At 40.7% G+C, this 27962-nt stretch overlaps 1 protein-coding gene across 1 annotated transcript; it reads left to right on the top strand.

Moving 5' to 3' along the window:
- The first annotated feature begins 357 nt into the window (after positions 1-357).
- On the top strand, positions 358-26234 carry cwf19l2 (CWF19 like cell cycle control factor 2). The gene is made up of 18 exons (XM_052106701.1): positions 358-463; positions 6430-6540; positions 6783-6911; positions 7006-7116; positions 8144-8263; positions 8399-8492; positions 10401-10516; positions 13732-14348; positions 14519-14621; positions 17038-17124; positions 17773-17901; positions 18076-18213; positions 21224-21436; positions 24274-24390; positions 24624-24779; positions 24910-24990; positions 25077-25178; positions 25664-26234. The coding sequence occupies exons 1-18, from the start codon at positions 371-373 to the stop codon at positions 25802-25804; spliced, it is 2658 nt and encodes an 885-aa protein (XP_051962661.1). The 5' UTR covers positions 358-370; the 3' UTR covers positions 25805-26234.
- Positions 26235-27962: the final 1728 nt, after the last annotated feature.

Genomic DNA, 27962 nt, shown 5'->3' with positions numbered 1-27962 from the left:
ACAGGCAGTGTGATGATCTGCCGATGAAGAACGGGTTTAAATTTGTTACTTTTCTCAACGCATGTCACGATGGACCAATCACACACGTTTGTAATGGCTGGATAGGACATTTTTTAAAAAAAAGGTTGTGAAGATTTACTGACGATATTTCCATTTTAACTCAGTTAACAGCATTTGTAATTAAATACATTTAGATGAAAATACTTTTTAATACAACATTTTCTCCATTTGTGACTCACAACAATTGTATCGCTACTCAAAATAATTTCAGATTTATGAGCCATACAGCGCTCCTGCAGGACAATGCGACACTTCTCGGAGCGCTACGGTAGCTGTTCGCGACAGTTGAGAGCCTCTTAGCGGCAGCATCATGGCGTCGTCTGGAGTGAGTTTTGAGAGCGCAAACAGCATTAAATCCAGAAAAGAGTCAAAAAGAGAACAAAGAGAAGAAGTACTACAACAGGTAAACACTTTAAACTATTATCTAATGACGAATTTGGTCAGAACGAGGCCTAGTGAATTGAATAAATGCTGATGTGAGCAGATGTGTGCTGTGTACAAACATTCACATTAAACGTTACGTTTTATTGGGATTTTAGTTGTTTTGGTAATTTTGCTTAGCCTTTTTGCGTGTTATTGATTTCTTATGGTTGTTTTCAGTCAACGTCTAAGCTGTTTATACGGATATTTGTTCAATAACCGTTGTAAAACAAAAATTATAAATAGCTGTTTTTACCATCATGGCTTTATGATGTGTCTGAATATAATTTTTTTTTTTTTACATATATTATGTTTTAAGACAATGTCCCCCCAAACTGAATCACATTTATAATTAGCAAGATATGATTTATGCCTTATGTAATCCCATATAAGCACTTTACAGATATAAATACACCATATTAACTAACCTCAGCCGTCCTGCCATTTACACATGTTTCTTTTAAGACAAGAGTTCTGTGGAGGAGATGAGGGGTTTGCTGTCATGCTACTTTTGGCCATGTGTAGTGTATTCACACACAGGATCAAAGATTTAATCACTGAGTTAAAGATGTGATTATTGGCTGAATGTAATAAACATAAGAATCCCTGAGAAGAGACTTTTAAATCAGTTGTGATGTGTAATATACAGTAGGTAGATATTAGGCCCAATCTGTGAATTAAGAATGTGTAACATGAAATCAGACAACCCAAACAAGAACAACACTGACTGATATACAAAGAACAAATACAAAAATACCTGTACGGTCCAGAAATGAGACATGTAACAGGTGTTTCATGAGGATGATATGAAGTAGACTGTTTCATATATTCACCCAGCCGCTGAACAGCTCTGATAATAACAGCCTACAAGCCGTAGTGATCTTGCTTCTTTTCATATCAAACGCCATTATCATGTCCAATTAATGTTTACATTTTGAAACATTACCTAATTAAATGTGTACTTGCATTTTGGATATTGAGCAGCTTGTGATTTCCAGAGACATGTATAACTGGGGTTTAACAAAGTTTATTACGTCTCATTCACACTTCATCTCTAAAGGCGAATTAGTGAGAAGAAATTTGATAGATTTTTTTACAGTGGGAATAAAACTAGCGCTCTGTCCCTTTAAGAGAGCACATGCACATTAAACAATCTACACTGCACGGAGAGAGATGATGATGAGACATTATGCACGGAGAGACATGGATTTTCACTCCTATAGAATTAAACTGTTGATTTTTTTTATGTTCCAATGTGTGGATTACTGCTTTTCACCAACATGTAAAAACGAAAAATGTGGGATTTTGCGCACTGTGAACACGGAATGTGCGGGAATACTTAAAATGTTGCGTAAGACGTGCAATCCCACTACGAAATTCATTAAGTGGGTTTTTTTCCTTCTATTTTCTACACATTGGTAATAGCTGCTGTAATTGTTGTGCTTTAACATCTAATGTTAAAATGTATGTTTTCTAGTTTAACGCTGTCCCTTTAAATTCTTTGGCCAGTTCATGAATATTTAATTTGATTTTATAAGATTTATTTGAAAGAATTAAAAGAACAGTTTCATGTCTATCGTTGTATTTTTCATCTGGTCAAGGTTGATAATGGTTTTAGAAAGTAATTAGTAATAAGTAATGCAATTACTTTTCAGAGAGTAATTCATACAGTAATCTTATTACACTGTAGAAGATGTAATTAGTAGTTAGTAATTCATTATTTTCTTTGTTTTAGAGTAACTTACCCAAATCTGTTTATGTCTAATCATTAGAGATCGACCGATACTGTATATTGGATGTACCGATTGATCAGTGCCGATAGTCGCTTTTTGAAACTATCGTTATTGGCAAAAATCTATGCCATTGCAGATTTAAAAAAATATAAATGTTATAATTCCTAAACATTAAACCTCATCTGGTGAAATATATCTACAAAACTCTACATCTGGTGATTATAAAGGCTATAAAAAGCTTAATTTGGTAAATATTAATAAAGCATTGTAACAGGGCCAAGTGTCTTTCATTTCAAAATAAAAGTCCCCAGTGTATTGTTTATAGTTAAATTTCAGTGTTATGGAACAAATCTTAATTTTTCTGGTTATTATTGGGATTTTGGTTGCACAATAAACTGCTTTTGGGATTTTATTATTTTAATAATCATGTAGCCTCATTGTCTGTGCAACAGTATGAAAGCCTAAGAATTTTATTGATCATTTTATAACGCTGTTATCCAAAGCGACTTACAGAGCCTTTATTACAGGGACAATCCCCCCGGAGCAACCTGGAGTTATGTGCCTTGCTCAAGGGCACAATGGTGGTGGCTGTGGGGATCAAACCAGCAACCTTCTGATTACCAGTTTACCAGTTATGTGCTTTAGACCACTACACCACCACCACTCCAGATATAACTAATAATCATAGACGATGACTTCACAAAACTGTTTGTCTTGAAAGGCACATAACATGCTGATTAATAAAGCTAAAATGTAACATTAGTCTAAAAAGGTGACACGTGAACTTGTCCTGTTACTAACCTGCAGTAGCTGATAACACACACACACACACCCACACACACACACACAGAGTAGCCCTCCTATTTTGTTGCATTGGATTTACCCTTTGTCCTTTAACTTTTTTTAAATGACATATACTTTATCACTGTAACAATCTAAATGGTTCTTGTTTTTATATTTTAGTTTTTTGGACTGTGTTTGACTGTTTCCCGTTTGTAAGACATTGATTGGTTTTGATCACAGAAAACGACGCGTGAGTCTGTGTTATCCCTCTAGCACCTGTGTTAGGTTTTCTCTATACACACATTTGCCTTCCTACAGGAACTGACATTTCAACCTTTATCACCGCAGTGCACACAGCAGCCTGTGCAGCATAGTCCTGATTTAATTTCAGAAATCACCATAGGGGGCCTGGGTAGCTCAGCAAGTAAAGATGTTGACTACCACACCTGGAGTCGCATGTTCTAATCCAGGGCTTGCTGAGTGACTTCAGTCAGGCTTCCTAAGCAACCGATTGGTCCAGTTGCTAGGGTGGGTAGAGTCACATGGGGTAACCTCCTCGTGGTGCTATAATGTGGTTTTTGCTCTCGGTGGGGCGTGTGGTGAGTTGTGCGTGGATGCCGTGGAGAATAGCTTGAGCCTCCACACGCTAGGTCTCCACGGTAACGCACTCAACAAGCCACATGATAAGATGCACGGATTGACGGTCTTGGATGCGGAGGCGTCGACTCTCTTGCTCGGGAATCGACTACACTTCAGGACTGCGACTTAAATGGTCACAAATGCGACCAAAATAATTGATTGCAACCATAATATAACATCTAGGCACCATTGACGACAGATGGGTTGTGTGCGTTCATATGCGGTTTCATCAGATATCATCATGTGAGTTATTGAATACATCTTGAATACACTACCAGTGTGTCCTGCGCTGCTTTTCACCCATTCTGTTGTGATGACAAGCTCGATGCACCGCATAAAACAAACCCAGAGCGAGAGTCTCGAACAAATGACTCTTTTGAACCGGTTCTTTTTCATGAATCACCTGAAAAGAACTGGGGGTTTGAATTCAGGTGCTCAGGTTAGCCATTTGAATCAGATTCACCTTCTCAGACAACCACAGGCTCCCAAATGTTGTTCAAAGAGGTGTATTGTCTTCCTTCACGCTTGAGAAGGGCCCACAGAGAACGTTCTCAGTAGGATCAAGTCAGGTGAGGAAGGGGGCCAAGCCATTATTTGGGCTTCTTTGAGGCCCTTGTTGGCTAGCCAAGCAGTGGAGTACTTGGATGCATGTGATGGAGCATTGTCCTGCATAAAGATCACAGCCTTCTTGCCATGAGGACGTCATGTGCCACTGCTTGAAAAAAGTACTTTCCAGAAACTGGCAGTAGGTTTGAGAGTTGAGATTCAGTCCATCTTCACTCGAAAAGGTCCAACTACCTCATCTTTATTGATAGCAGCCCATACTTTACCCCTCCTCCACCTTGCTGGCACCTGATTCGAAGTGGTGCCCTGTGTCCATTAGTGATCCAGCCACAGGCCCGTCCGTCTGGTCCATCAAGAGTCACTCTCATTTCATCTGTCCATAAAACCTTTGAAAAACCTGTCTTCAGGTATTTCTTTACCCAATCTTGACGCTTCAACTTGTGAATATATTCAGTGGTGGTCATGTTTCAGCCTTCTTGACCATGGCCATGTCTCTGAGCACTTGGCACCTTGTACTTCTGGACACCCCAGGCAGGTTGCCGTTCTGGAATATGGTGACATTGGAGGATAATGGGTTCCTGGTGGCTTCACGTTTAATTCTTCTCAAGTCTTTTGCAGTTAATTTGCGCCTTTTCTTCTCCACGGGTTTCATATTTGCAACAAAACTTTTGATTGTCCGGTGGTCGCGCCTCAATAGTTTATCTATTTCAAGAGTGTTGCATCCGTCTGAAAGGCATTTTAAAATATTTGACTTTTCAGTGTCAGTTGAATCTCTTTTTTGGACCATTTTTCCTGAGGTAATGAAGCTGCCTTATAATTATGCACACCTTGATATAAGGTGTTAGTCACTTTCGCCACACCCTCCCTTATTACACAAATACACACCACCTGAAAATGATTGAATCCAATAAGTATTCAAGTTTATATGGTTTGGAGTTGCAAAACGTGCATGGAAATAATAAGATCAGAATACTCACTTGCCTAATAAATGGGCACGTAGTGTAATGCCATAAACAGTTTTCATTTAGCAGTTAACGTCATAAAAATTCCTGTCAACATAAAAAAAAGAGCTAAATTAATATTTGGTGTGACAACCTTTGCCTTTAATAAAGCACCGGTTATCCTAGGTTCATCTGGACACGGTTTTTCTTGGTTTTTGGCAGACAGGATGTTCCAAGAGTCTTAGAAGAACTATGGCAATTCTCCATCACTTTAGGGTGTCTCAATTGTTTCTGTTTCTTCATGTAATCCCAGACTGACTTGATGATGTTGAGATCTGGGCTCTGTTGGGGCCATAACATCGGTTGTAGGACTCCTTGTTCCTCTTTAATTCAGTTCTATTTGCAAAGGCAATGTTGAAATCTAAAATTGATGTTTCCTACTGATAAACTAAGGTGCAAACATTTATTGATGCTCAAGAAGACGACAAACTACTATATGCATGCCATATGTAATTATCTATAATGTAGATTCTGAAGGGCAGTACTAAATAAAAAGAATCGTTCATGTGTTATATTTTTAATTCTCATAATTAATTACAAAAGGGGTGTGAATATTTGAGACATGGGAATGCAAACTTATCTTCTCTACTATATATTCTGTTTATTAAACCTCCGATTAATGGGTTATCAGCTGTCTTTGTCTTTCTATCTTGTTTCTGAAAAGCAATCCTAAATCGAGCATTTATGTGATTTGGCGACTAATAACAGCCATTTGGCTCCTTGATGTTTCAGTTTAGGAGCCAATGGCTCCTAGGTCATTTTTGAGGTCTGGTGCCCTGCACTTATCATGCTAAATGCAGTGCTGGGTGGATTACTTGTGAATTGTAATAATTTAATGAACCAAATAGCTTTCAGCCATGTTTGATATAATGGCAAGTGATTTTCTAGTACCAAATGATCAATTTAGCGTGATTACTCAAGGATAAGGTGTTGGAGTGATGGCTGCTGGAAATGGGGCCTGTCTTGATTTGATCAAAAACTTTTTTCAAATAGTGATAGTGATGTTTGTTTACATCAGTAATGCCCTGATTATACTTTGTGATCAGTTGAATCCCACTTTGGTGAATTAAAGTACCAAATTCCTTCCGAAACAGCAAAATCTGTACATTATTCCAAACTTTTGGCCGTGTGTGTGTGTGTGTGTGTGTGTGTGTGTGTGTGTGTGTGTGTGTGTATTAAAATCAAGCTTTCCATGGTTTGAAACAAACTACTGTACTCTCTCTTTGTAGGCTAAACAGAAGTATGAAAAAGAAGAGCGGAGGAAGGCAGCGAGGAAGGCCAGGGGTGAGGACACCTGGATGCTGCCGGAAATTGACCTGCGACTTCAGCAGATAGGCCAGGTCAGAGGTCACAGTGGAGAAAAATGCCTGACCCCCATCAAACTTAACATGAAATCAAAATTGGCCTTATTATTTTAATAAATGTTTCTGGTCTTATTCTGCAAGATTTACCATTGCATGTTATCGTAAAGAAAAATTATGTTTGCGTTTCCATCCATTATTTTCTGATGACGTAAACAAAGCCATGTGAACGGAGAATCCCAGCCTAGCTGTGTTTGTTCATTTCTGCTTTTTGCACACAGGAGCATTCAGTGAAAAGCAAGAAAAAGAAAAAAGAAAAGAAAGCAAAAAGGAGTAAGAAAGAAAAGGAGAAGAAAGTCAAAAAAGAGAAGAAGAAAGACCAGGAAGATGGCTCTTCTGACAGCTCTGAAGTATGTGTGAAAATGTCTTTCTTGGAGTTTGTTGAGTAATACTGCTGTTTTTTTTGGGGGGGTTCCCCCAATGTTAATCCTTGTTTGATTTCAGGACTCCAAGGAGGAGTGGGTGGAGGCCACGCCCCAATCTGGGGGTGCAGACAAAAACTGCAAGGTGGAGCAAGAGACCACGCTCACCGTTAGCTCAACCAATACTAACCAAGTAAGATGCAATGCTGTCATGGAGCCTTTTTACAGACCGTGATAATGCGTTTCTGCCTTGTTTAGCAGTGTAAATCAAGCAAACTTTTATATTTAAAATATTTTAATTATGTAATGCACATTGAAAGCATTACTCTTAGCATTATATAACCCATAATTAATGTCTGGTTAGGACGAGGCACAAGGTTGCTTGTTTAGCGTGATCCAATTACCTTCAGCATTCTACAACCACAGACTTCAGAAAGAAATGTACTTTCACAGAGAGAGAACGAGAGCTTGTGAAGAGAGAGTGGGTGATTGTTGTCCTGCACAGTAAAGCCACTTATTGAAACTATTTTTTTATCCCTTTTTCTCCCAATTTGGAATGCCCAATTCCCACTACTTAGTAGGTCCTCATGGTGGCGCGGATACTCGCCTCAATCCAGGTGGTGGAGGACAAGTATCAGTTGCCTCCGCTTCAAAAAAAGTCAATCCGTGCATCTTATCACGTGACTCAATGTGCATGACACCGCAGAGACTCACAGCATGTGGAGGCTCATGCTACTCTCCACAATCCATGCACAATTTACCACGCGCCCCATTGAGACCAAGAACCCCTACGAATGACCACGAGGAGGTTACACCATGTGATTCTACCCTTCCTAGCAACCGGGCCAATTTGGTTGCTTGGAGACCTGGCTGGAGTCACTCGGCACACCCTGGAATCGAACATGTGACTCCAGGGGTGATAGTCAGTGTCAATACTCGCTGAGCTACCCAGGCGCCCCTACTTATTGAAAGTTAACATTACTGTTTATTACTCCACCTAAAGAGCTCTCTCTCTCTCTCTCTCTCTCTCTGAGAGATTTAAGGGGTGTTTCAACTGACAGCGATTTGCAGTTGAGCTCATTCATTCTCAATGACAGCTGAAGGTTTGAGGCGTCATGAGCAGGCTCAGAAGTAATCTGTGATATGAGCTTTTATTGTGTTATACTGCAGATATTGTTTTGCACAAAGCTCACTAATTTTTTTTTCCCCTTCTTTCTTAGAGAGATGAGTGGATGACCTTTGACTTCCTGGCTATGAAGACCACCTCTCAAGCAGAGAGACGAGCACAGAAGGAAGCGGAGAAGGAGGCGGAGAGGGAGAAAGCTCAGGCCATCGAGCAGGTTTGGAGTCTGTCCTGAAATAACGTGTAATTTGTGTTATGTAAAATTGGTTGCGTTCATAGGCTGTTTTAACACTAGAGCTTTTGGTGATTAGAATGTGACGTTTGTGTTTTTGTGTGTTTATCTCTCTCTCAGGCTGGTCTTCACAAATTAGAGTTGAACCCTTACTGGAAGGATGGAGGAAGCGGGCTGCCCCCAAAGGAAACCGCCAGTATTGCGGTTAAAAAGGGTAATTGTAGAAATCTTTACTGTGGTCAAGATCTGTGAGAGTATTGTATTACAGTAGCTGGAAGCAGCAAAGAACAGTGTAGCTATGACCTTTGACCCACAAGTGTTAATTCAAACCTTCAGGAATCTTCAGTAACGTCCAGAGTTCCAACAGTCAACACTTAAGTTAAATGTCAGATGTCATGTCTGATTTGATTTCATCAGTTAATTATTATTATTTAACCGAAATAAGCAGGTTGTGCATGACATGAGTTATTTTTATCTGTAAACAATCCAACAATTGTTTACAGATACGTTAGTTTCACATTTAATTGACTATCACAATTTCAGTGGGTCGGAAGTTTACATCCACTAAGCCTTTAAGCAGCTTGAAAAATTCCAGAAAATGTTAAGCCTTTAGACAATTAGCCAATTAGCTTCTGATAGTTGTGCTGAATTGGAGGTGTACCTGTGGATGTATTGTAAGGCCTACCTTCAAACTCAGTGCCTCTTTGCAAATGCCTGAAGGTACAAACAATAGTGCGCAAGTATAAACACAATGGGACCACACAGCCATCATACCGCTCAGGAAGGAGATGCACTCTGTCTCCTAGAGATGAACGTAGTTTGGTGCGAAAAGTGCAAATCGATCCCAGAACAACAGCAAAGGACCTTGTGAAGATGCTGGAGGAAACAGTTAGACAAGTATCTATATCCACAGTAAAACGAGTCCTATATGGGCATAACCTGAAAGGCTGCTCAGCCAGGAAGAAGCCACTGTTCAAAATCTGCCATTAAACGTCAGAAAATATTTACAAGCAAAAGTACAAGTTCATAAGCATGGTATCGATACCACAGTTTTGCATACTTTCAAGTATGGATGCACGGATTCAAGCTTTTAGATGGATCAAGTATCAGTCTGATACTATACCTAGGGAGGTATTTCAGGCACATCCAGCTGGGAGGAGGCCTCGGGGAAGACCCGGGATTAGGTGGAGAGATTACATCTCCACACTGGCCTGGGAACGCCTCGGGGTCCTCCAGTCAGAGCTGGTTAATGTGGCTCGGGATAGGGAAGTTTGGGGCCCCCTACTGGAGCGGCTGCCCCCGCGACCCGACTTCGGATAAGCGGTTGAAGATGAATGGATGGATGGATAACATGCGTGCGTCAATGAATGGCGCTGCTCTGTTTACACACACTCGCTGCTATTTTAGCCAACATCTCAGATGTAACTCATGATGCTCAAAAATTCGGTTCACCTATAATGTGCATTTAGAACGGCACCGAAGGTGCATTTGACCAGAATTTGAATAAGAAGTGAATTAAACCACTGTGAACTTGCCTACAAACAGACACTTACAGGACTTCCTGGAGAGTTCAGAATGTCAGAATAATAGTGTGAGGGTTTAAAGTTAAAGGTGCACGATTGAGAGATATTACTGTTATAATATATTATTATTATTTGTTTACAGAGTTGAATGGGTTTAACTGTGTGAATAAAAAGTGAGCTGATATCTTACAATTAAATTGAACAAAAAAGAGATACATTTTTGCAAAAAAATAAACTGCTTTAATTCTGATGACTTACTGGAATAACTGTTAATTTTGCTGCAACATTATCCAGTTTACTAGTTAATAATAAAATGTTTCTTAATAAGCTATACATTTATGTTGAAATAATGTGTAGTTAGAGGTTTGTGTTTCATTATTAGTTCCACACAATAATGTTTAGATACTCTAACAACAACACAGGAAACGGCTCTGAAAAAGTGGTATCGGTGCATCCCTACTTTAAAGTAGTGAAGTATGCATATTCAGATGCGGGGTCTGTCTCTAAGCAGTGGAGAAATGGCACACACTGCTGTTCTGTACATGCTGAGCGGGAAGTGTTTATTTCACAGATGTTTTAAAGAGATTTCTCTCTCTCAGCTGGAGTGGTGAATGACGGAGGGGTGAGCTGGCTCAGGAAGTCGTATCAAAGGATGAAAGAGCAGGCTGACAGAGAACAGCGCAGTGTGGAGAGCGTGGTTGCAGAGAGATACGGGGTGAGCAAACAAACGCACATCTCTCCCTCTCTGTTTGACAAAATAGTACATTTGCTTTGCCAAGTATTTGCAGCTTAGCTGTGTATCAAGTCACCCTGGGCTCTGCTTCTGCCACAATGTGACAAGTCTGTTCGAGGCAATCGGAATCGCCTGTAACCAGAATGAGTGGCGCCTCTTCATTGACAGCTCATCTGGGAGCCTCAAAACCGTGCTGCTCCATAATGGTAACAAGTACCCGTCTCTTCCCCTGGCTCACTCGGTGCGCCTCAAAGAGTATTACAACAGCATCAAGACCTTGCTGGACACCTTGAAGTTTGAGTATTTTTGTATACAATTTAACATGTAAATACATGTTAATTTGGATACATACGTTGTTGTTTTTTCTGACTTTGTGATCGAAAAGACACAAAGTTGCTCGTTTTCTAATTGGAAATAGGTATATTTCAAAATATCATTGTCCTGGTCACAAAAGCAAAGTTTATGGGGAATAATAGCCACCTTCTATACTTTTGAGGCATAAGCAAATAGGAAATAACACTTACTACCCAGGAACAAAAATTGTGTTGCATAGTGTATTCAACGACCCTCTGCAGGGGGGTTGACGATATAATCGGATATCACGATATCGCCCAGCCCTGTTGCACACAAAAATGTAACACCAATTAAGGGCACAAGAATAAATACTAATGAAGTCTTAGTCTTAATTGCTTCAAGTTGCTTCCAGGCACTGTAACAAAAAATAATAGATAACCAAAGTAATGTGTGATATCAGAGATTATTAAGCAGAGAAGGGCCACTCCTATTAAAGAGAATGGGAAAAATTGGAACAACCAACGGCAGCCAAGTGGTCAAGGTATGTAGAAAGGAAGTCCCAAATTACCTTTTAAATATAGACACCACCTGTCAATCAACTCACATGCACATTGGCTGTAAAAGCCAAGAAAATTTTGTTTTTTAGCTTAATCTGAGGTAAAGAAGCACAATTTATGATACTAGTGTTGTCGGATGTTACGGCTGATTTGAAATCTGTCCTTTGATCCTAATCTTGACCACCCGTTTTGGAGATTTTGTTTCTTTTCTAATTCAAGTAAATAGGAGCTGGTACTGGCATGATTGGAAATAGCCTTCCGAGAGCATTCCAAAGATGGCCGACAGTGGACTTGACTTGCTAGAAAGACTTTGGGGATATGATAAATCTATGTAGTTGTCGTCGTTTTTTAAAATAAAAACAATGCATCAATCTGGAATCAAAAACATTGCATTGCACAGTAGAAAAGATGGATAACGGCCACGTCCACAATAATCTGTTTTCTTTTGAAAACTCCATTTTCAATTCCCTAATGTCATTTAGTTTTTTAAAAAGTATGCATTAATGGAGATTTTCTAAATGCTCCTTTTTCAGTGTATGAAAACGCAGTTCTAGTGAAATTAATGCGTTTTCAAATGAAATGTATATAGTAAATTGTTGATTTTGAAAATATAACTGATGCTTGCAAAAGCTAACAAAAAGGAAAATATTAATAATAAATCATTAGTAGTATTATACATTGTATTTATATTCTGTCAGAATTATCGCGTTAACGCACGCGATTAATTTAAAATGTATTTACGCATTTAGCATTAATACAGCATAAACAGTGTTTAGGGCAGAACCGCCCAGAGTCATCACACTGATGCACACTTCACAAACAGACACAGGTCCAGAGCCCTTCTACCAAGATGAGACTACAAGCTTAGCATAAAATAGCATAGCATGGCAGTCTATGGGCGGAACTGTCTTAACACCCTAAAGTTGACCGTTACGCTCTATCCTATAATAGAGTCGCAGACAGCACTTCCCTGTCAGTGATAAAATGATGAAGAATGGAGCACTTAGCGTTATTTGTTATACAGAAAAAGCCCAGATGGGAGTTGTGACTGAAATCAAGTATTTTTCAGACTAAGGCGTATAGTGAGTTTAAAGAGGCGCTCGACGCTGGTGTACATCGCTTCAATGGTCCTGACATGAATTATGAATGCAGCTTCACGATTGCTGTAGGAAAGCGGATCGCCACAATTTAAGAGATTTAATGCCCATTGCAATGAATATGTAACTTATGTGAGGACTTATTCTTTTACTTTGCCAAACTCCATCATAGACTTTGGTAAACATTTGATGTGACTTGAATTGGTGATATTTTAGTGCATTTAGTGTTTATATAATGGAAGGCTTTGTTTGGAAAAAGTAAAAAAAATTATTATATTGCTACATATTGTTTTGTTTTCTAAAATGGAAATAAAAACATTTTGTCAAGAAAAGAAGTGTGTGTGTGTGTGTGTGTGTATATATATATATATATATAGTGTAAAATGTCATCACTTTCAAAATCTGGGATTAATCACGATTATATATGTTAATCGCCTGACAGCACTAATTAATATTAATTAGGGCAGGGAAATTTGACTGATTAACACATTCTGCAATTAATGCAGTATCCAGGTTTTTTTTTCACTTCTTGAAACTTTGTTTCCCCCCGCTTCCTGTTGCTAAATTTGGCATAGATAAATTGCCAGGCAGTACATGCTCAACTGGACTACACATCCTAGCACAGAAGTCGTTTGTGTGGAGCAGTGCATACTTTTCATTACGTGTGTTGCATGTTCCGGGCATAATAAACACAGGAGCGGATTTATTGCACAGAGAATGGAGACTTCAGCTGCAAGCAGTGAGCCAGGTGTGGGAGTGATACGGGGAAGCTGCCATATCTCTTCACATTGCTCGAAGGCGCTCACAATATGGTTACGTTCACCATACGAGAGAGACCCAGCGTGTGTGCGATAGAGACTGAACTTAAGTTTCTTTTGCCAAATAAAGCTTGATGTGAATTGAATCTGCCCATTTGATCCTATTATTAAAAAATCCACTATGAAACGGCAGAAGATTTTGCCCAGCTTTTAATTACAGCATGTCCACTGATTTTATGGCATGTATAAAACAATGCAAAAACAAATTAACATGTTTATATTTAAAAATTTAAATAAATGGTGACTAACCAATTTCTTCCAAGTTCTTTGAGACGAAGTAAAAAAACAAAACAAACAAAAAACAGGTATATATATAAAACTACCTTTAATTATTGTGGTCGCTGCCATTTTTAATGGTCTAATAATTACAGTAAATCCAACATGACGTGAACACACCATAAGATACAATGATTCTCTCTCCTTCTCTGCAGTCTATGGAAGAGTTCCAGAAGAGACTGCAGGAGGCAGAGGAGGCTGCGTACGGTGAGAAAAGAGAAGAGCGGGATGAACGGAGAGGAGACCGTAACGAGAGGAGAGAGAGATGGAGACGAGATGACCGAGAAGAGGGGAAAGAGAGGTGGAGGAGAGAAGATGGGGAGAAGAGATGGAGAGAGAGATCTCCTGACAGAGAGAGAGACCACGGCAGGGATCGAGAAAGAGAGAGAGAGCGCGACAGTGGGAGGAGCTCTCATGGCCGTGATGAACGCGATCAGAGATCCAGGGATGATCCGAAACACGCTTCTCGTTCGGAACACTCTGCCTCTCTCTCCAGCCTCGGGGCCAAGTTCCTCAAACCGTCTGACTCTGACAAGAGTATGAGTGGAGGGGCGGGGTTTAGGAGGGCAGGACTGAAAGGCTCTACGTCCAGTCAGAGTTCAGGATTCAGAAAACCTGATGATGATGATACTGGTGTTGTTGCTGCCTGGAGGAAGAGCGGCACTGTGCAGGATGCAAAGGAGAGAGCAACCCCACAGAAAGACACTGACAAGAGCGCCGCCCTGCTGGAAGACAGCAAAACAACAGCAGCAACAACCGCAACAGTGAGCAGGTCAGAATGACCACACACACTTTTAAGCATTTCTTGAATTCTAGAAATATTCTAAAACTTCATTCTACACTATTTCAATTCTACACGCTATAACCAGTTGTGTCAAAAGAGAACTAATGTACCCTGCTCATGTTGAAACTGTGATGTGACTGTGTGTGTTAACCTCACAGTTCAGAAAGTGAGGAAGAGGAGGAGGAAGAGCTGATCCTGACCGACGAGGAGATGAATAAATTGGGAGCCAAACTCGTCAAGGCAGAACTCATGGGAAACAACGTGAGATCATCAAAGCACGCACCTCCTACATGCACACGCCCCAATTAATTCCCAGTACACCTTATAGCTCTGAAATAGCCATGTGGTTTAGGGTCTTTGCATACTCCAGTGTGCCTATGAAGTATTCTGTCTAGGTAGGCAGCTCACTTGGTTTTAATAGGGATTAATGGATTCGGGTTCTGTTGTAACGATTCTGGTTCCATTAACAATTCTTTAAAGTACTTTCAAAGATTAAATATTTGGGAAAATGTAAAAACTGACCTTGGTAGTATGTTTCCAAATTATGAGATTTGACCAGAACAGATAAAATAAATCAGAAATAAATTATTGCAAAAGGTGTGATTACACAGACTTTTTAGAGGCAGCATTAATGCAATCCAATAATTGGTCAGAATCAATCTATACATTTAATAAATGTATATTAAAGCTGTCGATTTTACTAGTTAATTCAATGTGATTAGTTACATTACAAAATGTTTTTTAATCATGTCCAGTATTGGGTAACGTTACTTTTAAAAGTAACCTGTTAGAATATTGTATTACGCCTTAAAAAAGTAACTTAAATAGTTAATATTAAGTTAATATTTTTCACTCAAGTCACCTCAGTGCAAGCTTGTTTGGAGTTAAACGGTGTACACGTTGTGTACTGCGGACAGCCTACTGCAAACGTGCATGTTAATACAAAGCTACCATATTGTCATAAAAATCACATTACTTGCTTTTTATAAAACAAAACTTAGAATATTTTAACAACTTAAGGCATTTTGTCTGCATACACAAACCATGTAATATATTGCTCGCAGCCGCTGATCCAGAGTCAGCGTTTCTCATCCCACTCCTAGTTACGAGGAGCTCTAACACGGTGCAGTTCGGCTGCATAAGTCAGTGAACTGGGCGAGTATTTCACCCTGAATATCATGCTGTGGCCAGTGGAAGGCTAGTCTTATAGTCCCTCTGCCTAAATGCGTTTACTGATTATTTAATGAAGTGTGTATTTACACATGAATCGATCATGTTTCACTCAACCGAATGTTCAGTGTTTAATGCTTTAACACAAAGCAGTTCAGATGCACAAGCAGTCAGCGATCATTCTATTGATTGAAGACTTCTCCCGGCTTACGAAAATGTGTTTACACACTTTTAAATGCAGCCTACATGATTCAATCACGAGAATCAAAGTTTCACTTACTCGACTGTTAAATTTGGACAAAATCTTGCCTTATGAATGCACATTTCTTAACAATTGCTTTGATTGTCATGACAACAGCAACGTTTATGAAGGCTGGTCACGTAGGCTCCAGTTGATCCAGTGCAAATCAACTATTGCAAATGATGAGAACAACTGGATTCCACTGAAGCGTTCAGATTTACATTGCTTTACCAGCAATATTTTGTTTTTAAAATATGAATCTCAGGATGGGCTAAAAGAAGACTTGTTGTGCTGGTCTAAAATAAAAGAACATCGTGTTAATTTACTCGTTTACTCGAAAAAAGTAATCTGATTATGTACCGTGCGTTACTTATAACGTGTTACCCCCAGCACTGATCATGTCCTCTGACCATAACAAGGAGCAATTTAAGCTTTAACTACCACCTGTATTCAGTAGGGGACAGTAAGCAAAACTCCAGCTGTATAAACAACGCCCAGCTGTACAAACAACAAACCACACTCAGGCTTGCTAAAGACTAGCGGGAGCACAAGATGACAACACGCACTTTCATACAAAAACAGCTGGATGAAGCGCAATTCTGAATGCAGGGATCTCGAGAAGTGTTTTTCTAAGATTCAAACTGTTTAAGTTGACACAGCGACCTAAAAACCTTGCTTGTGATTCAACGCTACCAATGATGGATGCTCAAAGTGTCCGTCTGGTGCATGTGCACATTTCCCTTGAACAGCCCTTATAATAAACCTATTGGGGATAGATAGGCTTATGTACAGTAATATGGAAATAAACAATAAAATGCCTTTTAAAAGCCACTTTTTGCTTCGTTTTATCAATGCATTACTTGTCTGTCACAATGTATTGCATTTGAATTAAATACATTTGTATAATATTTATTTTATTAATAATTATATATAACTACATTTATATATACTATATTTAATCATATGACATTTTTGTTCATTGAGGGCCTTTCTCAGTTAATATTTATATATGCAATTAATTATAGTTAATTCAATTAATAAATTGGCACATCATGTGATTAATTTGAGCTCCCTGTTCTTCTATATGCAAAAGGAATTTTTGGGAGTCTAAAATGTCTAAAATTCCCTGTTGACATACTAAAGCTGAAGATATAAATAACCAGTAGTCGTCTCTTAGATACGTGTTATGTGTCATTATAAATAAACTCACGTTTCTGTAAATCAATCTAGTTTACTAATCTGCAGTGTGATTGTGTCTCATTTCAGGCTTTGGTGGAAAAACTAAAAGCACAGATGGACGCTGCCCGTCGAGCAAAAGAGATCCAAGCTCAAAGGAAAGACCAGACAAAACAGGTAAGAGAGATACAGAAGAGGATTTGGGAAAATTTTTTGAAAGTGTAACTGCTTGTAACTTGACAAATGGTAAATGGTCTGCACTTATATAGCGCCTTTTTTAACCTTAGAGGTTACCAAAGCGCTTTACAATGTGTCCCATTCACCCACTCATACACCAATGATGGCAGAGATGCTATGCAAGGCGCTAGCCTGCCATTGGGAGCAACTTGGGGTTCAGTGTCTTGCCCAAGGACACTTTGGCATGTGGAGTCATGTGGGCCGGGAATCGATTAGCCAGCCCTGCGATTAGCGTCCGACCCGCTCTACCACCTGAGCAACAGCCGCCGACAAGACATCTTATAAAGGCACCGCTCTTGACATGAAATGCTTAAAAACAGCAAGATGTGTCAAAGCCAAAGATATCGGTCAAGTGCATGTTTGCTTGGACCAACAATTAAAAAAATAGCGCAAATGGGCGCAAGAATCACTCCTGCGTGAACTGCCCATAACAGACCAACAAGTGACCAGTGACTGACCTGTTGGCTGCTGTTTTTGCTTCCTGTTTTAGAAAAGTAAACAAGTTTGTTGTTAAATTCACTGTAACTTATAGCATCTTGTGGCTTATCATTGATGCTGAATGCAGTGGTGTTACTGTTTTTGTTTCAGGTGTCCGCACAAACAGATGCAGAGAAGGAAGTTGTGCTTTTCAGGACTGACCAATCAGGACGAGCCTGGCCAGTCAACGCACCCACACAGCCTCAGGAGCCGAGAGGAGGACGAAGAAAGAGAAAAGGGGTGAGACACAAATTCTTACACACAAAATAACATACTGCTACTACTACTTTTTCGAGAAGCATAGTTGAATTACTTGAAATTATAGGTAACATGTAGCTTGACAAACTGGGATGTCGCTCCTCCAACATCGTTTCACAGAGATCATGTTTCCTTCTCGTATGTGCACGTGTTTAGGTTGAGACGCACCAGGACGGCGAGCGAATGCGTTATTTTGAGGATGATGATGGTGTGGATCTGCGAGAGATGGTCAGACGAGAGAAGATGAGCACAGCGGAGGATCAGAATGCTCTTTACTCACGAATGGCTGCCAAGGTGAGTGCTAGTCCCCTTCATACAGTCTTTACACACCAAACACTAATAAACAAAACTGTGATACGTGATTAGCCACAACGGAGGTCATTTACAAATGCCCTGATGAGCCAAAAGATTATGACCACTCACTGGTGAAGCGAACATCGTTGATCATCTCCTAACAAGGCCACATGTCAAGGTCTGTGTGGCTTAGATCAGTTCTCGTTGTCAAAGTGTTGAATGCAGGAGTAAAGACCTTAGCGGCCAAATTGTTATGCCAGACAAGCATCCCTGAAATGGTAAGGCTTGTGGGGTGCTCCTGGTCAGCAGTGGAGAGTACCCCGACGCTGGTCTGATGAGGCATAAACCAGCGACAGGGTGTTGGACGGCCAAGGCTTATCGATGCATGAGGGCAACGAAGGCTATCCCGCCTGGTCCGAACCATCAGAAGTTCTACTGTGGCACAGTTCGCCGAAAAGATTAATGATGGTTATGGGAGGAACGTGTTGCAACACACAGTGCATCGCACCCTGCTGAATATGAGGCTGCGTAGCCGCAGACCGGTCAGAGCACCGTCGAAAGAGCCTACGTTGGGCACGCGAGCGTCAGAACTGGACCTAGGAGCAGTGGAAGAAGGTCGCTGGTCCAACGAGTCCTGTTTTCTTTTACATTACGTGGACGGCCGTTTAAGGTGCACACTGTTTACCTGGGGAAGTGATGGCACCAGGAAACACTGTGGGAAGACGACAAGTAGGTGGACGGAGGGTGGAGCTCTGGGCAACGTTCTGCTGGGGAACTCTGGGTTCGGCCATTCATGTGGACATCAAGTTGGCACGTGCCACCTACCTAAACATCGTTGCAGACCAGGTACACCCCTTCATGGCAATGGTGTTCCCTGATGGCAGTGGCCTCTCAGCAGGATAATGCACCTTGCCATACTGCACACATTGTTCAGGAATGGTTTGAGGAACATGATGAAGAGTTCAAGGCAGTGGTTCCCAACCCTGTTCCTTGAGGCCCCCAATACTGCACATTGTGTTTATCACTTTTCGGACATACCAAATGTAAGTCTTGGAGTCTCCACAAACCAGCTGATGAGTTGAATAAGGTGTGTTTGATTAAGGAGATATCCAAAATATGTACCATTGGAGGGTCCCCAGGAACAGGTTTGGGAACCACTGGTTCAAGGTGTTGCCCTAGCCTCCAAATTCCCCAGATCTCAATCCGATTGAGCATCTGTGGGATGTGCTGGACCAACAAGTCCGATCGACAGCGACTCCACCTTGCGACTTGCAGGACTTGAAGGATCTGCTGCTAATGTCTTGGTGCCAGATACCACAGGACACCTTCAGGGGTCTTGTAGAGTCCATTTCTCGGCGGGCCGGTACTGTTTTGCCGGTACGCGGAGGACCAACGGCATATTAGGCATTCGGTCATAATGTTTTGGCTCATCAGTGTATGTAGAGCTCTTGAAGGTACAGTAGCAAAGGAATAGTTATTTTCTATTTACTCCCCCTGATGTTGTTCAAACTCATGCTGTCATTTGTTCTGTGGCACACGAGAATGTTCCCAAAGAATGTTTAAACTGCTCTTTCCCATACGTTTTTATAGTGACCATAAATTACGAATAGAAGAAGAAAAAAAATTCTTTATAAGACAGACTGGGAGCAACAGATGGTCATTGTGAGACTGCAGTAGCATCAGTCATCAGTCTCTCCCTCTCCGTCTCTTTCTCTTTCCGTGTCTTTGTCTCTGAAATGATTTGGTGTTTGTCTGATATGAAACAGGACTGGGCTACTAAACTCAAGACGTCATGGTCGCTATAGAGATGAGAAAAGTGACAAACATTTGCACATTTTAGCTTTGTGGCATGTGTGTCCATTTCTCTGTCTCTCACTGCCAAGTTGTTATGGCATAGCAGCTAAAAGTGTTATTTATATATATATATATATTTCCATTTTCACCAACAGTAACCAAGATTATGTGTGGTTGTGTGCTAGTATGCAAGGCAGCACTGAATTGATATTTGTCTGTGCCACTTCGTCATCATGTCCTTTTGATTTTCATCTTGTTCGTTTTCGTTGTGTCATTTGTTTCACCATCTTTTTTCTAGTCTTCACCATCTTTGCCTTCATGTTTTTCATTGTGGTCTTGTTAATTTTTCTCATTTTCCTTGTCCTTTTCTTTGTCATCCTTTTTTCAGACTTCCACATCGTCTTTGTTGTATTTTTTTCTAGAGATGCACCGATCGACCGGCTGGAACCAGCCGATTTTCCGCATGCACGGCCCGGACCTGTGGCCGGTCAGTCTCACGTCTTTCTGATTCCGAGCCGGTCCGTTTTGTTGCCAGTGGCGCAGGCAATAACGTCACAGCCGCATGTAAACATGCCGTTGGCGTGGAAGTTCTTCACTGCGAGTGAAGAAGACACAAAGTTCGCCATTTGTAATAATTGGAAGGCCAAAGTAAACCGTGGGAGAACCACCACGAAAACGTTCGGAACAACAAACCTAATTAGACACTTAAAACACCCTTACCCAGCTGAACATGCCCAGTTTGAAGAAGCTACAAAAGGGAAAGCGGCTAAAGCTAGCCAGAGCTCAGAGCCAGCCACAAGTCAGCAGCCTCTCCTATCTTTCCTGGCTATGAGCAGCGAAAAGACTGAAGCAATTACGAGGACAATTATGGAATTCATGGCCCTGGATGACCAGCCGTTCTCCATAGTTGAGGACAGAGGGATCAGAAATCTGATGCATTTCCTCTGCCCAAAATACACAATACCGAGTAGGTGGTACTTTTCCGACGTCGCGTTGCCCGAGTTGATTAATCTCGCGTCATACGAAGCCCGTTACAAGCCGATCCCAAAGCAGCAATCGGTTTTACAACTGATATTTGGACATCTAACGTAAACTTAATTTCAACGTTGAGCTTATTGGACACGTTTGTCTAATCTTTGGACTTTTGTGAGATGAGTAAAAAAGAGAAAAAGGTACTTTTGAGGGCCAAAGCTTTCCTGTTTTGTGTGTCTTGCAGATGATGGGCAAGACAGATGGGGATAACTATACGCTGGATGACATGTTCGTGTCGAGCGCGGCCCAGAGAGAGCGGTCAGGCCGGGATGAAGAGAGGCAGAGGAATAAAGCTGTGCATGAGACACGGCGGTTAGCCGGGCAGATGGAGAAATGTCGGCACTGCTTTGACAGCCCTGAACTACCCAAACATCTCATCGTCGCTGTCGGAGCCAAGGCACGTATATTACTGTTTCTTATCTACTTATCTACTCAGGTTGAAGAGATAAGCTTTAACTGTTATGTAGACATTGAACCAATGTTTGTTGATGTTTGTACTGCAAAGGAATTCGACTTCCAAAACCTTCCTGACAAAATCACTATTTGGCTTTTCTACACAAACTTTAAAGGTCTTCAACCCGATCTGAGCACGACGAGGCACATTTTTCTAGTTTAGAGCGAATTAGGGGCTGTTTATGCATGCGTCTGCACTGTTTTTCAATTGTTTAAGCACTGCATGTTTTTTAGAGACCGTGTCAAGTTAAAAATAACTTGCATATTTATAAATGCATCTCGAGACACCTGCATTCTGTTTCACCATCCGTTGTGCTGCATCTAGCATTTTTAGTGCATGCGTCACAACGACTTTCAGGTTTTAAAGAGGACATTGCGACTGTTACACTTGATTCCTGATTGTTTTTCACTGTGCAAGTTCAGTCCTTGATAAACGTAAGTCTCTCTTGTGCTCTGGTGTGTAGACGTTAATTCAAAATTAAATACTGAATCATTTAGAAATCAAAACCTAATGAATGGGCTAATAAACCACGGCGGTGTAACTCCACATGACAATAGCGTTCGATGCCTCAAGCAAATGTCAACCAGCCCGGGCAGAGCACATATCAGGTTTGACACTTTAATTACATTAAATTATATTACACTGATTAAGAATACCATGTTCCAGGCATTGACAGTTTGATTAGTTTTGTTTGACTTTAATGAGAGGGAATTTATCATCTGACGATCCATTGCAATAAACGTTCTTTATTCCTGAGACCCGGCTCGACAGTTTGTGAAACCTCGGGGTTCACCGAATATTACAAATTGTTACAGTAGCTACAGGAAGCTACTATGCTAACTACCTAGCTTGCTACCTTTTAGGCAGCATCGTATCTGAAGTGTAACCACATAAGGGATTGATTTGGAAATGTCGACTAAGGCAGCAACTCTGAAGCGCATAGAATAATTGACTCGCAATTCGTTTAAGCAGCGTTTGCCATTAGCATGTGTCGCTAAGCTAACAATGTGATACAATATTAAGTATATAATATATAGCACGCATAAATATTGGGTATTTGGGTATATTTATATATATTTTTTTAGAGTTAACTAAATAAAGACAGTCATAATATGCTTATTAATTGAATTAATTGCATATAATCAATATTTGCTGAGAATGGCCAATAAATAAAGATAATTCAATACTAATCAAAATAATAACAGTCTGAGACCGTCAATCCGCGCGTCACCGCGGAGACGTAGCGTGTGTGGAGGCTTCACGGTATTCTCCGAGGATCCACGCACATCTCACCACGCGCCCCACCGAGAGCGAGAACCACATTATAGCGACCACGAGGAGGTTACCCCATGTGACGCCACCCTCCCTAGCAACCGGGCCAATTTGGTTGCTTAGGAGACCCGGCTGAGTCGCTCAGCACAACCTAGATTCAAACTCACGACTCCAGGTGTGATAGTCAGCGTCAATACTCGTTGAGATACCCAAACCCCCCCATAAATGACACTTTTAAAAACAATCTCAAGACATGTTATGGACTTTCCTTAAAGGTCAGGGGGCATGTTATTTTATAGTACTTAACTGCACTTGTTTAACGTGTTAATTTGACAGACCTAGTAAGAATATTTATAAGGAACATTTTCCTCATTTGGTTAAACATCTTAATTGGATTTGGCTCTGAGTTAGACACTATACAGTTGATCATTTATGAAAAGTACAAGCAAAGCCATCTTTCAGTTTAACAAAATGAAAGTATCTTAGAAGGCAGCATAATCAAGGCTACATTTTTAATGCTGCCTATGCAGGGAGATCACTAGGTTTTGGAACCGAGCCGAAGTCTGATAAACACACACTCACTAATTTGCCTTAAATACCATTTTGGGTCAATTTTGCTTCAGCCAAACTTTTCCAACACCGTATACGCAAACATCAGAGGCAAAAAAACGAAACAAAACAAAGACTAATCTCTCTGCCAGCCTGTCCATCTTTGATGTCACACAGTCGTCCGTATTAAGCGGATTTGTCCAGATGCTCGTTTTCACCATGTGCGCTTTGACCGAAAACAAGCTGCGGAATAGGCTCTAGGTTTTAGTGAACTGTCCTCATTAAAGGGTAAGTTCACTCAAAAATGCTGTCATTATTTACGTACCCTCATGTTTTTCCAGACACACATGACATTTCTCTTGCGTTGAACACAGGAGGTATTTTAAAAAATGTAACTGGTTGTTATCTTGTTCTCTTGAGTGAGAAGTGGAGCTTTCAAGCTTCAAAAAATTACACAAAAGCACCATAAATGGATCATGATTGTGGTCCATATTACTGGTGCATTATATTCCAAGTCTTCTGAAGTCAGATAGCTTTGTATTGAGAACAGACTGACATTTAAGTCGTTATTCACTGATAATCTTCCCCACCCGTGAACATGCACAGCAGTACGCTGATAAACTTCAGAAATCAGCTTGTTCAAAACAACAACAACAACATAAGAAACCCACATTTATGAGACTTTAAATCATGGGATTATTCTCTGCTTTCGCTATCAAAGCGTAAACAGCCATGCACACACTCGATAAACCGCCAAGGATACCGGTAAACGAGGTAGTGGGCAAAAATCTACCAATATGGATTGTTTTTTGCTTAAGCTGATTACGAGCTGTTTAAAGCCTTTATGTGAACAGTGCCAGCTTATGAAGTGTAATCGCTGTAGCTTCGTGCATGTAAACATGCTCATTGAGTTGAACAGATCATGAATGCTGTTCTCTGATGTGTTTTCTCTCTCGCAGGTGTACTTGTGTCTGCCGAACAGCGTGTCTCTGACCGAAGGTCACTGTTTGATCGTCCCTGTCCAACATCACACAGCGGCCACAGGCCTGGATGAGGACATATGGAGCGAAATACAGGTACACACACACCCGTATTAACATGAGCATTGGCATGTACTCTCTCTGGAACAGTTTATTATTATTGTTTGCAAAGGCAAGCATCACTATTACTATTGCTCATATTGTTTATATATAACATTTACTGAAGAACCTGAGAAACTGACATATTTTGCGTTTGGCTCAAATACACACAGATTTCAACTTTTCAGAATCAGTAACTCTATGCAACATTCTCACGTTCTCTTGTGTAGATGTTCCGTCGCGCTTTGGTCCAGACGTTTGAGTCTCAGGATCTGGACTGTGTGTTTTTAGAGACTCATATGAACCCAAAAAGACACCTGCACATGGTGTATGAGTGCGTGCCGCTGCCCAAAGAGCTCGGAGACATGGCACCCATTTACTTCAAGGTAAACACTTTAACACCTCATCAGGGTTATTATACATTTTGATATTTAATTTTCTACAATTTTCATACATTTGTGTGAATAAAGATGAGTAGATTAAATATAATACTCTGTATTCTGTGTGGACGTTCAGAAAGCCATAATGGAATCGGACGAGGAATGGGCCATGAATAAGAAGGTTGTGGATCTCTCATCTAAAAACATCAAACAAGCCGTGAGTCTTTCTGTTCCCGTTCCTTTCTATTAAATTCCTCTTATTTATCCGCTCTCTCTCAGTCTATACATTCCCCATGTCTGCAGGTGCCGCGAGGATTACCATATTTCTCAGTGGATTTCGGTTTGCAGGGCGGCTTTGCTCACGTCATTGAGAACGAACTGAAGTTTCCACATTATTTTGGCAAAGTGAGTCCCTTTTTAGTACCAAGACCGAACAGGTGGAGCCTGCAATGTTCATGTGTTATAGATGATTTCTTAAAATATACAGGACTGTGCAAAAGTTTTATGCACTTTTTTGCATATTGAGGATGTCTTCAAAAATAATGACATTAATAGTTTTCATTTATCACTTAATATCATGCAACGTCCAGTAAACATTAAAAAAGCTAAATCAATATTTGGTGTGACCACCTTTGCCTTTAAATCAGCCCCAATTCTCCAACTTGCCGTACACATGGAGACAGTGCTTCTTGGAGAATTCTTCACAGTTCTTCTGTCTATTTCGGCTGTCTCAATCGCTTCTGTCTCTTTATGTAATCTCAGACTGACACGATGTTCATGGGGGTCTCTGTGGGGGTCGTGACATCTGTTGCAGCAGGGCTCCCTGTTCTTCTATTCTAATCTGATTGTCATGTCAGCACTGGCTCTGAGATTTGTTCTGTCTCCATTAGGAAATCCTGGGTGGAATGCTCGACTTGGAACCGAGACGGTGGCGGAAACCAATACGTGAGAATTTTGACGACCAGCGTAAGAAGGTTCTGGCATTCGCTCAATGGTGGAAACCTTTCGATTGCACTAAGACCGACAGCTAAACTCCTACGCTGATTCATTCTGCGTTCTGATTGGCTAATTTGGACTTGTCATGTGTACATTTGGGTACAAACATTTATCATGGTCTGCTCAAAGCTACAAGACTTTTTGGAGATTTTTCTATTGAAGGTGTCTGTTCCTTAGAACAAACAATGTCGACTTTTTTTTATTAGAAGAACACAACAGTGTAGAGATGTTTTTTTGTTGTCGTCGTTGTTGTTGGATATCAGCAGTGGTCAGTTTGTGGTGTCCTCCCAAACAAACGTACATTTTTAATGACTTGTGTGTGTCTACCGTTGTCTGATTAAATCAACTAATGTTCAGCTTCTAAGAAATAACTGTTTTCCTGGTTTTTATCACAGTGGCCATGTAAATCAAACCGAGTTGTTTTCCTGACCATTTCAACTCAAAATAAAATATAAAAAGTCTTCCTCCCTGTTAATGCACTCTAGATTTTTTATCTGGTTCTAGATGATGTCTTTGGATTGTGAGCCTTGGTTAACCCTGTTAAACTCTTTCTGTTTCCTCAATATTGATGATAAACTTTTAGTAATTTTCAATATTTAGCTTATGTTCTACATCTAGATAATCAGGTGCATGTTGCTAAAATGCAAGCAGTTTGGCAAAGTTGTACACGCAACTAGCTAACTAAATCATGAAATTAGCTGGCTATCGGCTACCTAGTTCTGCTGTCATATAAACCAGTAATGAGGCTAAGTAGCTAGCAAGCTAGATAACCTGTTCCAGTTGCCACCGGCACGCTGCATGAGTCTGTTTGTTTGTAGCTTGCTAGCCTGCTTAGCATTGCTTATTCCTTTATGCTCATCATTTTATTTTACTGCGTGCTTGGTTTTTCCCCCAGATTTTGTACTGTTTCAACTGTGTGTATATTAACGCACACCCGCTTTCTTTTCTTTTTTCCGCTTATCTACATCTCGCATTCGTTTTCTTCTGTGTTTTATAAATATTATTGCATCAATCTCAAACCTCTGGTGGTCAGGAGCAACACAACAACAGTAAACAATTGCACGAGGGATTCACATCGATCTCAAACCCTCGCCGCTCAAGAACAACCATAACAACAACAACAAAAAATCGCGGTAAGTTATGGCATCCTTTCATATTATTGCTTCCTGCATTGCATGCCACATGTTTACTATGGCTTCCTCTGTCAGCAGTGAGGGGTTTACATGTGATAAATGTAAGGTTTTAGTCAGGCTGACGGAGAAGCTTAATGAGTTAAGAGACTGTGAAACCAGTAGATACTGTTTCGGATGCAGGTAGAACGGCGACAACACGCACACTTTGGTTCCTGCTGTAGAGCCCCAGCAGCAGGGCGTTTGGGTGATGTCTCAGCGGGATACTTGCTCAGCAATGCAACACCACTCTTCCGTTCCTGTTAGGGTTTCCAATCGATTCTCCCCACTCAGTGATGCACCCACTGAGAATTATTTTGAAAGAGCCCTGGTTAAGGAGATTCTATTGTAAAGAACGTGGAAATAGAGACTCCAGCCACCGTTGTTAAATGCATTTCGTGTGCAAGAGCATCTGACATCAGATCAAATTTACAAGTGCTGGCTAATGCTAAACGTAGATTTTCTAAAACTGTTATTCATGTCGGCACTAACTATGTCTGGCTTCTCCATTCGGAGATCACTAGCGATAATGTAAAAGAGGTGCATGAACTTGCAAAAACAATGTCAGACACTGTAATATGCTTTTGCCCCCTCCCTGCTCATCGTGGTGACGAGGTTTATAGTAGATTATTTTCACTGTATGGCTGGATGTCTGAGTGGTTTCCAGAGAATAGCATAGGGTTTATAGACAATTGGAAGTGTTTTTGGGGTAGACTTGACCTGCTAAAGAGAGACTGACTCCATCTATAGAAGGTGCCGCTCTCCTCTAGTAATATCGCTCATAGTCTTAATAGTGATATTATTTGGCTAACTGGGGCCCATGTCAGGAAGCAGACAAACTATTTAATAAGAACGTCTGCGAGCTGCCTTGAGACGTCACACAGGTCACAAACTACAACACATAGAGATTGTATCAGCTAGATATCACATAGAGAATGTGCCTGTTCCCCGAACTACCAAACCCCTGTCACTCATTGGGACCTTCAATGATGCAGAAATGTTTCTGTACCCTTCCCCAGATCTG

This window comes from Xyrauchen texanus, chromosome 36 (genome assembly GCF_025860055.1).
Source record: "Xyrauchen texanus isolate HMW12.3.18 chromosome 36, RBS_HiC_50CHRs, whole genome shotgun sequence".
NCBI classification, from domain to species: domain Eukaryota; kingdom Metazoa; phylum Chordata; class Actinopteri; order Cypriniformes; family Catostomidae; genus Xyrauchen; species Xyrauchen texanus.
The sequence above is the reverse complement of the archived record's forward strand: the minus strand, read 5'-3'. Positions and strand labels throughout refer to the sequence as shown.